The sequence below is a fragment of the Haliaeetus albicilla genome, chromosome 1, assembly GCF_947461875.1.
Source record: "Haliaeetus albicilla chromosome 1, bHalAlb1.1, whole genome shotgun sequence".
Taxonomy (NCBI): Eukaryota; Metazoa; Chordata; class Aves; order Accipitriformes; family Accipitridae; genus Haliaeetus; species Haliaeetus albicilla.
Window position 1 is genome coordinate 4,288,981 of NC_091483.1, and position 12,765 is coordinate 4,301,745.

Consider the following 12,765-nt stretch of genomic DNA (forward strand, 5'->3'; position numbering starts at 1 on the left):
AAAAAAAAGTTCTAGGCCATCTATACTAATCAACTGGATTTCCTGATTAACAGTATTATGAATAATGGTAATACTGCATCTGAAGAGCTCAGCATGTTATTGTGTCTGGCCTTGTGTCTGAGAACAGCTAGGGGATAAGACTTGAAGCCGTCCTTTTCTCTAGGGACAGATTTGAGCAAGCAAAAAGGTTGTTTCTCTGATGGTCATCTGTGCATAAATAGCTGGCTTAGAAAGCAGCAATTAAGGGACACACACGTTTGTTAAGGGTGAACTAAAACCAGTTGTAAGAGCACATTCCAGCAGGTAACAAACACATAAGACTTAACATTCTACATTTAGAGATCTCCCAATTATATGAAATAATTTTGTCTATTAAGCTGCACTCCTTGCTCTAGAACATAATGATTTTTGTATTTGTTTCCTGGTAGATGTTCTATTTAAACAGTTGGGTTTGGGGTTTTTTTTGTTGTTGTTAAAGAGTGGGTAATGGAAAAACCTTTCATAGCAATTATCAGCAAACTGAAAGATTACTGATGCACAGTAAGAGATAGATAACTTTCATATAAAGGTATGAAGAGTCTCTGCAGTCCAAGTCCTAGTTCATGTCGATGCGTGATTGCAATCCATATGCACTAAGTTCCCACCTTCATCTTTGTCTCTCTACACCTCTTTCACCTAAAATATTTACATATGTGACCTCATAGATGTCAGAGTATTCTTTGAGGTTTATCTGGTAAGCCAATGGAGGCAGTGCCCTTGTTAAGTAGCCAGTAAGAGTCTGCAGAGATAATTCTATACTAAACTGCAATAAATACTTCTCTGGGAAAGGCTAAGAATACTGTGGTGATTCACAACAAAGTAGTTTTCAATATCCTGAGGAACTTTAGAGCAATGTCCTAAAGCAGAAACTTTGCTTTTTGACATAGAGATATGAAAACCAGGTAACAATTTGCAATGAGTGCCTGTACTGTCTCACTATTTTATAATAGCATATATGGACACATCAGCTGCCCACAGGAATTGGAGAGTTGGACATTTTTTTATCGTTATCTGTAATCAGAGTATTATTCGCAAAAGAAAAATATTTGGATCAAGAAGAGACACATTGCCTGTGACTGACAAGTTAAATCATACTAAACTCATTAGGCAAAGATTGTCCTATACTGGTTCCAAAGTCAGTTAAGGCTTTGGATTATCTGGTAAATACATGCTAGCCATGGAAATTAAAAATGTGTAAGGACAGTTGACCTTGTGGTGTCATCTCTGTCAGATATTTTACATGCCTCTCTTTCCTGGCTTTTTACAATTCATGTGTTCTAACCAACATTCCCTACCTAGAAGACCTGCCCGCCTACCCTTCAGTACGTGGTAAAAAAATCCAAACAGGCAAGTTTGAAAAAGGAGGAAGCTTGTATGTGTTATGTTCATGTTTCAGTTATATGGATATGGGCAACTGACAACTGAATTCTTTCAGTTTGATCCAGCCCCACTTCTAGCATGATGAAGCTTTGAAAATGGTACAATAAATTAAAAATCCTCCCCAACAGAGAATCCCTAGCTGATAAAGGGACATAAAGTCTTTATGCCATTCTCACCTATCTTCCCCAACACTGCAGGTATTAAACGAGGTATAAAAAGAGGTGTAAAGGGAGAGAAATACTTTCTTGCCTAATACATTTTCATTGTTAAACTCTCTTTCTCTACTCCAGCATTTCACTGTACATGCAGTTACCCTTTTGTATACATAGAAGTGCTGTCCTTTACAATATGCAATTATAACACATCCTTTAAAACTAAGATATAGAGCAACATTTTAGTTATCTAGAATTCCGTACACTTGTCTGTAGTTCAGACACACCTAGAGGCAGCTGCGGCTTCCTGCCCCACTTCTCCGTATAGCTGGTTGGGTGGTCTCCCACTCGTAATTCTGACTCTTAAACCGTACACAACAAAACATCTACTCATATATTAAGAAGCATTATCCTAAGTAATTAAAAGTAATAATCTATCACAAAAACTACCAAATGAGATGCTTACATGCACAATTCATGTTGGGTTTTTATTGTATTTGTTCATCTACTCCCTCATTTGGGAATAAAGTTCATCATTCAAAAGAGGTCATTCACACAACCGACACTGTGGTCACTGCTGAAGCTGTATGGCACTACATACAAGCTGTAAGGACCAGGACTTCAAACCCAGTAAAATGTCCTAAGTCCGACATTTAAATACTTAGGTTTGATACTTATCCTTATACAAGCATAGGATTATCATACTGACCTTCTTCGTAAAGCGCCTTGAGGCCTATGTACAAAAATGCTACACAAGCACTAAGTACGGGGTTCCTCCCAGGAAAAGGTGGGTGCTGAGACTCAACTGGGTTCAGTCTTTCTCCAACTACATTACAGTTTTAGAACTCAACTGTGGGGTGCGCTTCAAAAATGGCATGATAAGGAAATACGTTAATAACTATTAACAACTAATAGATCTGTAAATCATAGTTTCTACTACACCGCAAGTATACTGTATTTAACTGGCCCATCTATCTGAGGGAATCAGACCAGAACAAATTATTTTTAGCATTCACAGATGCTGATTTTATATGAGGATTAAAGAGATTATGAAAAAGCAGCTTTCACATATTTTGCTTTATAGATATTTGTAATGCCGTTACGATGTAAAATAAGTTGCATACTGCCTTCTAACTAGATATAAAAGCACTTTTGAAACATTAAAGAACTGCAGCAATTTTGTTACACTTTTTTTGTACTTACCTGAGTAACAGAGGCAATGAGAAGAAAAGTTGTCATCAAGTGAATCAGTGACAGGACTTGGAATAAAACCTCAATGTCTTTCACTACTCACTCTTAAATATTTCACTCTTAAATATTAGTAAAATGTAGAATAATGCCTCAAAATGTTTAATTAAAAAAAAATATACTTTGTTTCCAGAGGTCCGGCTAGAGCAAGAACAATGGCATATTTTGGGGAGGGCAAAGGCCCAATCCACGTGGATAACGTGAAATGTACAGGCAATGAGAGATCCTTGGCAGATTGCATTAAGCAGGACATTGGGACGCACAACTGCCGTCACAGCGAGGATGCGGGGGTGATCTGCGACCACCTAAGCAAGAAGGCCCCTGGGAACAGCAATAAAGGTGAAGCCCTGTTGTGAGTGGCAGACCAACAGGTTCGGATGGGGAACTGTCACGGTAGGAAGAGACGGATGTAAACAATCCCATCTCACAGAGGAAACTGTTATATCAAAAGAATTATAGAAACAAAAGCAGTGGAAATCATCTCTGCTTGCACTGTGTGATCTTATTGCTGTGCCAGCCACGCAAAGAAATCGTAAAGACTATTCAAATGATACAGGGCATTTGTCTACTATAGATTACAGTAGCCTTGTTTCTTAAGTTGTATGAGGGACACGAAAATGCAAAAACCTAGACAGCTACTTTCAACTTTTCAAGATACAGGTTATCTTCAGCTGAGGACTGAGACCTTTGTGGCATGCCAAGCTCTGCTTCCACTTACATGAAGTAAGGAACAACCCTATAAAAAAATCCTACACTTGAGAAGCAGAGCACAAATGTGTAAATTGCTCTGTGATCACAGTCAAAAGATCTCAGCTAAAAAGAATTTCTAAGTCTGAGAGAATTCAGGGTATTTTCCCCAAGCAAAATTTGTTTTTTAATAACTACCATGAAGCACAGAATAACTTCAACCTTCGTGGTTGGTTTTTTTTTTAGTTAACTCTCATTGAAGATTGGCTACTTTTCATTTTGAGTTTAATGCTGTCTACATCTCCCTTTCTGGTTTAGATTCTCTTGCTTCTGTTTGTGGATTGAGGTTACTACATCGCCGACAAAAACGAATAATTGGTGGGAAAAATTCTTTACGGTAAATATTTGGTAAAGACAAGTAATTTTGAATAAAAAGCTTCTAAGACATGTATTTGCCATAAATGGTTTGCCTAAATCATGATTTTATTGTAGGTTTGTTGTTTGTTTTTCTTTTGGCTTGTCACAAGGTAGAAGCAGAAATATACTCAAAGCAAACTGGTAGGAAATTAAAAAATATTCATTGATAAATACGTGCACCATTAGTTGAAAATCTGTAGATACTTAAGGGTTTAGTCCCTGATTGGGTTCAATTTCTTACTTTCAAAATAGCCTTTTTACTTCTTTTCAAAGGATGTCTTGGTATCGGGATGTGAGCTATATGAAGAGAGCTATCAATATTGTACAAGGTTTTAAATGCTACCTACACCAAGGCCTGGGTATGATTCACTGCCTAAACCCCAATTTTCCTTCACAAAATAAGTCTCAATGATGACACAGCTATAAACCCAGGCTTCTTCTTAACACTTTGTTCTTAGCTTTTAATGACATGTTTACATTTAGTTAATATAAATGGATTAACTGAATACTACTACACGCTACGATAGGAAGTACAGGCTTTTTTTTCTTAACAGTTTCGAGTAACCACAAAAAATATATATTCACAGAATCTTACAAAAGGGATTGTGAAAAATACACTTATAGTATTATTACTTGTCATTGTGCAACCTATTTCAAAGTACAAGCACAACATCAATCAATCCATTTAAAAAAAAACACTGCCTAAGTGGAGGAGCTTCAAAGAACAGTAACAAGAGGGAGCCCAGAAAAACATTCCAATGCAGTCAGACAGAGCAAAGTAGGATTACTTACCTTAGTAAAGAGACAAATGAGAATAATAAATAATGCATTGTACAGAAAAAGATCGAGAATTATTGTCGCAGAATATGTGTACAAAGGACACTGGATGAAATGAAATGGTGACAAATAATGGATTGCACGATTAAGTCAGAGCAAGAACCTGATCTCATAATAAATAAGCACAGGAACATTAGACGAAGCAAAAAGGTGAGAGAGATCCAATAGTGCACTTAGAAATGCTTCAAAATCAAGAAAAGGACTCATTGTCACAAGAAGTCATTAAGACAAAGAACTTGCAACATTAAAAAAGGAACTGGATACTCACATACATACCAGGAAGTCCAAAATTATCCGAATTACCCCATTTTGGAAAGACACGTTAAATCCCATCTTCCAAAACTAAAAAACATCTAAATTGTTTTATGCTTTATGGCAAGTAAATTGCTCCACCTTACTTCAAAACATTTGGCACTGGCAACTGTGCGATAGGATGCTGGACTAGATCCTGGGCAGCTCTTTTACTCCAGCATACCTATTCAAGTTGACAGTAGTCAGAAAACACCTAAACCCACCTGTTGCTTATTCTTGGATGTTGCTATTGCTTACAGGTGCATCTCTCTCCCTCTCCCTTCTGATTCCATGTTTTGCTAATCTATTAAACTGGTGAAAAACAATCCATCCTGTCTTCATAGGCCTGCAAATACGTACCCCAGATGTAGTATACAAAACAGATGATCGCAGGCTGAAAAAAGGTGCTAGTCTATTATTTGTGGTTTCTACAGTTGCTTTAGACCTCTTGGTTTGCCAGTTTCCCTTTTCAAACAGCTCAGAACTGACAAAGATATTAACGCAGACAGGAAAGGAAGCTGGGTTAAGCTTTTCAAGAAGTTCCTTTCTTTCCCCTCTCCAGTTGACAGGAAATTTCTGGTTTGTTGACTTGGATGGTATTTGGCGAGGAACCCATAGAATGTATTTTTGGCACAATGAATGCAATGTGAGAAAGAAAATTAAAATATTTGACAGTGGGAGGAAGCGCTCAGAGTGCTGGATGCCCAAACAATCCGTAAAGTAATCCTGACCATTGTTAAATGGAATTCTGAATGCTGCAGGAATATAAAGGTATTCTCAACTGTTACTCAATAAATAACATGATTTGCTAGCTATGTCAGTCAAAGAAACTAAACAGGATATACACTCAAGGTAACTGACAAGCTACCTTACTTTTCCATTGTTGTACCCTGAACACAATGTCTCATGTCATCTGTAGGGGCAGCTGGCCATGGCAGGTTGCACTCCGACTGAAATCTTCTCATGGTGATGGAAGACTCTTGTGTGGTGCTACTCTCATCAGCAGCTGCTGGGTCCTCACTGCTGCACATTGCTTTAAAAGGTAGGTCTCCCTTCAGTAGCGAAATACATTTTCAAATTATTTTGTTGTTCTGGGAATAGGAAAAACATTCCAGTTCAAGCCCACTGAAAAATGGTCTAAAGAGTTGGCCTTTGGTTTAAAAAAAAAAACTACCAACCAACCTCTTTTCCCTTCAAATAAAAACAAACAAAAAAGCCTAATACATTGAAATTATTCTGGGTGTCATCATTCACAAGATTTATATTCACAACTTCAGCGTTTCCATGAAAAAATACAAAACTGCAGCTTATGGCTTTGAGGTTATAGTGAAGACAACTGAGCAAACATCAGACACAAGGACTGTAATATTTTGGATTATTTTTGGTAATGACAGATATTGGCAGTGATAGGCATTTTTACTCTAACACTGCAGTGACTAGGTGCACTAGTCCCCCCAAACCCATTTTAGGGTAAAGGACTATTATGTATTCTGCTGAGTCTAATAGGAAAATCTGTACACTGGATGCTAGTGAGACTGAGCTGTTTTGCTTATTCTTCACAAATAGGCTGGAGTAACTGCCTTATTCTGTTGTCTTACAGTACATAAAGAGTTGTCTTTTGCAGCCACCTAAACAAAGGTCCCATCCCCTTTAACAAAGAAATAATTGTCTAAGCGGTTATACTGGTATAATTCTCTGACACTGGCATCTCTAATAGACCTATGCCAAATTCAGCTCCTTTCCATATGTTTAGCAACTGGTTTGCAACTTACACTCCCTTGTAAATCACATTTGATCTACTTGGTCTAACTTCTGCAATTCTCAGAATTAAGCTATTATCTAGCTTTCAAAAATGTCTTCTCCCATTTTTGCAGAAACAGATATTCTGTTACTGATAATTCTCCTATTCAGTTTTTGTGATATCCACTCTTCAGTAATTTGACATCAGGAATTCACTGCTGATGAAGTTACTGTAGTATAAAAGCATCAACTTGCACATTAAGGGAGCTAGTCTAGTATTTTAAGCTTTCAATGGCAATTATTACATTGGATTCTTACAAAAGGTTGCAGTATGGGCTGGAATAAAAGCATAGAAGAACAGCATTGCAGTTTTGAGGATATTTGCTAGAATTTGCTTAAGTCAGCTGCAAATGTTTTAACTTTGGACTTTGAGTCTTTCCTTTTGCACACCAATAACTAAAAAGAAGAGTCAGATATACTTTTACTTAAATGGAAAGTGTTACCTTTGCTTAGTGCCAGGTGCACATCTTTTCATTTCCATGTTTCATGAAAATCATGAAGCACTTTTCTTAGTAATATTTCAAGCAGAAATGGTCAAACCCAATAAAAATTCTGCCTACTTCAACTGATGTCCCAGTTGTTTCTGTGGAACTATAAAAGCACTTCAGTTGCTATCATCAAAATTTATAGACAGTGGCTTCTTATTCCCCTGTTCATCACCTCTATAGTGATTACTAAGAATGCAACTTAAGCTCTTGAGAAAGCCTTTGATTAAAGGCTTGAAAACAAGGCAGTCCTTTCTGTTACTTTTACCTCAAAGATCCTCTCCAAGGAAAGAAAGAGGGAGGTCACAGCAAGCCAGGTATGTTTTCTGTGTGCAAATGAAGATCTCAGTTACCCAACGCTTCACCTTATTAGAATGCTTTCACAAAGTTTGGTGAAAAAAGTTAGGATTTGCTGTGCTGCGCTCCTGTAGTTGCAGCGCATTCTTACAGTAAGCACTCCCCACAGAACACATTACCTGTTCTTCCCAATGGCTTGCTTACATAGCTGGGGCTCCAAGTCGTTACCGAATGTGCTGCCAAAGCACGCCCATTTTGGGTACTTTGCTGAACACCCATATGATGGGGCAGCAGGATGGCTGGAGCAATGTACACTCTGATACTTCCAGATTGGTGCAGCCACTCAGGGGTCTGCTAAAAGACTGTCCCAAACCTGTTACCTGTGGTCTCAGGGACCAAAGTATTGTTTCGCCTCAGATGTTGCATTTAAAACCATGCAACCTAGATCTAAGCATGCAACTCCAACAGCTTGTGGATGCACTACTGTTTACTGTAAAAGAGAGAAGGCACCTTTAGCTCCAAGTTGACATTGGACAGACTGGTATGAACTTCCTAATGATCTCAGAGTGATTTTAAGGGGCTAGGTTTCCAAGAGCTATCTATAGATCAAGCGCCTTCTTCACATATTTTCCACGCACAGACAAGAGAAAGGCCAGTATACCATTTCTCATATCCTGGAAATTGGAACACTGCTTAAGTAATAAAAGTGGGCTCATCTGTACCATGGATAAAAATTAAATACAATTTTATGCATGATGATAGAATCGTTTGCCAGTATTATAGCAGCATTAATTTCACAGACACGTAATTTAAGATAAAAAATTGTTTGAAGCTATTTTTCCTTTTATAACCCACCCATCTTATTAGCAAGTTTTGTCCTGAGTGGTTCTGACAGCTATAGGGAATTTGCAGGTCTATATGTAAAAAAATATTAACTTTGGAGAATTAGAAATATGAGGCATAGGAAAAAAAAAGGAAATTATAGTGACAATGATGTCATTTTAGGAAATACTGTGTTTCTTGAACATTGTACTGTTCTAATAATATAACTCAAATTATTTAAGTGCTTCTTTAGGCATTCCTGAATGCCCATGTATACTTCAACATGGTCCCGGTTATTTTGTTTTGAGAACGAGGGACCCTGAGGCACAGTGGAACCAGATGCCTAGTAAGACACCAGAAACCAAAGTAGACACCAGAATTAAAATTCAGTTTTCTCAAATTTAGCATGAATGGTGAAATGAATTCAGGTGTGCCTTCAATGTCAGTACATTACTTGACTGGCAGCAGGATGATATTAGCATGGTGGCTGACTACTAATCCATCTTCCAGTTGGCTGGGAAATAAACCTTCCAGGAGGTGCTAAGGTCAGCATTGCCAGGCTGCACTAGAGCTTGAAGGCATGACCAGCCCAGCCATCCAACAGAAGGGTAATACCCTGAAAGCAACATCTTATCCTACCCATGAAGCACTTCCAGAGTCCTCTGCGTCCACTCTTCAAATGTGATGTGTGTGTGTGGTGATTCTCTGCCATTTCATAGGTGACTTTTAGATGAGGAAGACTGGGCACTCCTGAGCTAGACTACTTTGCCTTTTTTATGTACTGATGCTCTGTTACAGTATTTCCACATTTGGCAAATTCCAACTACTACAGGGGAAGAAATAGAATTGCCTACAGATGAAAAAAATCAGTTTAAGAAAGCCTTATGTGTGTGAATCTGCACAGAAATATGGTAAATCTGTGCAAAGACTCCTCATTAAGCTTCTCGCTAGAAGCCTTGTAGCTACTAAATTTTAACACATTTGCATGAGAAGCAGCACTTCTCATTCCATTAAATGTTTAAAACCAGTCCTTTTAATTAAGATAAGCTTTCCTGGATGTCCTTTCTTCCTTGTACTGCTATAAATTACCATCATCCATACCACAGAAAAACAGGAACAGGAATCTATTACAGGCAACATTGTTCCTTTTGTCAAAATCAAGGATTTAACATTAAATGAAAGCAGCAAGTTTTCTACTATACTGTCTGATATATGGCTGACAGGAGAGTGCTTGTTATTACTAGTCACAAAAATCTTTCCTTCATGCTTAGGCTTACGAATCAAAATAAACAATTAAAAACCAAGTTCCTTTGATTATTAAATCAGTTTAGGAAAGAAGTGTGTTCATTTCTCATCCAAATTACAAACACCTAATACATTTGTGAGTCTGTAGTACTGTGACTTCCATGAGGTTTCAAAAAAAATAATAAAAAAATCAAAACAAACAACCCCTTCCCCCCTTCAAACTACATTAAAGATAATGGATAGAATATACGGTAAATCCTGTAGGTGATGTTGTGGACAAGGCCTATAAACTCAAATGCAGAGGCACACGTTATATTTAAAAAAAAAAAAAAAAAAAAAGAAAGATTTATACCATGTAAAATTACCTTTCTCTACTTGAGAGCTAGATTTCCATTGCACCACTGATAATACACATCTGCAAAGTACTGTGATTGTATTTGTTTATATATACAAAACCTATATTTCAGTGTACACAGTGGTTAACTTAGATGAGCAAATACTCAATGAAAGTAAAAAAGCTTTCATAATCCAGAAACTATCAGCATAGCACTAATATGTGGTTTGCTGCACAGAGCCAAAAGTGTATCTATAAATTATGAGAGTATTTTCAGTGACCTTTTGGAAATGTTTTTGGCAGATTATGTCAGGCAAATATATATTTAATGCTAATGACCTTGTACATTTGTATTCCAATATGACACTCAGAGGTGTACCAAAAATTGTTAAAATACTACTTTCAAACATTCAGAGATCATATCTAGCAATATATTCTAGGGTACAGAATCCTATGTATGATAGCTTTTAAAGGCAATGAGATCAACAGTTATAAACAATAGCTGTAGCAAAAATTATTAAACTATTTAATATTGCTTAACTGGCAAAGGAAACAGTATAATTTTACTTAACTTATTGGGCTCGGTTGCTGTATCATTTAGATTCTTAAGTGGAACATCATCATGCAATTACGGAATTTGTGCAGAAAAATATATCCGAGATGTCAGTAACAAAAACAACTCTTCCATTTACTTTAGTGGGAGTTTTGAATGTAAGTTAGAATAATTCAAATGAAAATAATAAAGCCATTTTACTGCAATAGTAACTAAAGTACTTTCTGTATCAGCTTCCTTTTCTAATTTACTCTGAGGAAAATAGATCCTACAAAGTTGGCTAATGCATCAGCCAAGACTGTTTGTAATCTCAGCCTGGGCAAGACATCAGAGAAGTATGTACTTGGCTGTATAACCCACCGCAGTGTTACTACACTCTTTATGTTCTGAGCATTACATCTGTTCTGTAAATAGATTTTGTAAAAGTGAAAGACCATTTGATACTCCACACCCTGACCATTCAGCTACCTGCCTCTACACTGACCTTGTCCACTTTGGAGACAGGCATAGGAGTTGCACTGTCAGTGTGTAAAACATGTTTTATTCCTCTGTTTCACAAGTTTCACAGCGGACCAATCCATCGATTAGCTTACACAATAAAATGAGCTACCAGCGTCTGTCAGTTTGGTTTTCATAGTGTATTCAAACTGCTTTATATAGCATAGTAGCACACTTTCTGTCAAACAACCAACATTGTGCGCACTTCCATGAAAAAGATGGCCGAAGTGATCAATACACTGGCCCTTGATTTGGTAGTTTCTCTTGCTGCAACCAATTCAGAAATCTTTAAACGGCAGTTCTAGGAAATACACTACCTATGAGGTTATATAGCCTCCATGTGAAGAGACAAATGACCATCTAATATATATAAATACTCAACTGCATATGCAACTTTTTGCAGAACACAGGAATCAGATTCATTTCCCTACTAATATTTTCCATAACTAGAGGAATAAAAAAATACTTTCCCCCCTAATTTCTGTATTTATATAAAAAAACGTTTCTAACTTTGAATGCTATGGTTTTGCCAAAGCATTACTGGAAATTTTTGCACATGGGCCAGGAAAATTTGCTTTCAAGTCTGTCCGTATATAAACATGCTAAATTAAACTCTGAATTATAGTTTCTGAAAATTTCCAGAAGCAATAGTGAGCAAATACCTAAAACCTATTCAGTACAAACTGGTACTGAAATGTACGATGCATTTCATTGTAAAGATGCACAACTCATTCATAAAAAAGTCACTTTCACAGAAATAATACTAGAAGAAAGCTGTGTTAAGTAATGCCTGTACTATATAGTATTTTAATGTACTGAAGATGTGTGTAGCCTTAACCCTTCCTGTATTAAGGAAAGCCAAATAGATGGCAGAAGAAAAAACAAAACAAAACAAAACCAAAAACCTCACCCAAGGTCACAGATCAGATCACAGCACTGCTGTAAAACCCCCCACTGTTTTCTAGCCAGTCCCACATTATACTTTCACTGGCTCCCACATCATAGCTCAGAGTAACAATAATAGAAGTTTAGACTGATAATAGTATACTAAGTGTCTCGGCAAAGTATGGTAAGATTAGCCTTTTCTGATGTAAGATGCACGGCAATAGGAGGGGATTCATCAGTGTCAGAGCAGAAATTCTTGGCAGGCAGCAGATGACAAGGATTTGACAATCTATAGGGATGCAGAATTTAGGATTTCACTGATGTAATAATTCAGATGGCTAAATACAGATGGATATATATAACTCCAGAAACTAATTAAGACCTAACAGCCTTTCTTACTCTGAAGAATCTCCTTAAAGGCAACAAAAATAAAAGCAATATATCAGGTGCGAACCTTAGTTCCATGGAATTTTGCCATTTATTTTATCAGGAAAAGAATCAGCTGTGAAGTCTTAGTGGGCTTTTAAAACTGGCAAAAACACACAAGATGATCTAGAAATGAGAACGTGAGATCTAGTGCAAGAAAGATTCAAGTTTTTTTTTTTTTAAAAAGCTTACAAAGAAATACACCTCTACTCTAGAAACTTCAGGGGACTGGAGTCAGAATGCCTGGAGAGCCAGGATTCATGCTTCTGCCTTTTCTGATGTTCTTTTCCTAAGAGCATGTTCATGCTCTCATTTCTAAATAGAAAATTCCTAATGAAAATGGATTCAGTGATAAGTTATAAAGTACTA

The 12,765-nt window shown here is 37.1% G+C and overlaps 1 protein-coding gene across 4 annotated transcripts in view; it reads left to right on the forward strand.

The window, feature by feature from the left end:
* PRSS12 (serine protease 12) overlaps window positions 1–12,765 on the forward strand; it is a 46,763-nt gene that overhangs the window by 27,329 nt on the left and 6,669 nt on the right. For 3 of the 4 annotated variants that reach the window (XM_069803710.1, XM_069803626.1, XM_069803860.1), the window contains exons 9-11: window positions 2,953–3,158; window positions 3,825–3,903; window positions 5,971–6,093. In XM_069803710.1, the coding sequence (XP_069659811.1) occupies window positions 2,953–3,158; window positions 3,825–3,903; window positions 5,971–6,093 (408 nt within the window). Of the gene's footprint in view, window positions 1–2,952; window positions 3,159–3,824; window positions 3,904–5,970; window positions 6,094–6,328; window positions 6,519–12,765 lie in introns of those variants that run through there. The other variant, XM_069803779.1, reaches the window with a different exon arrangement.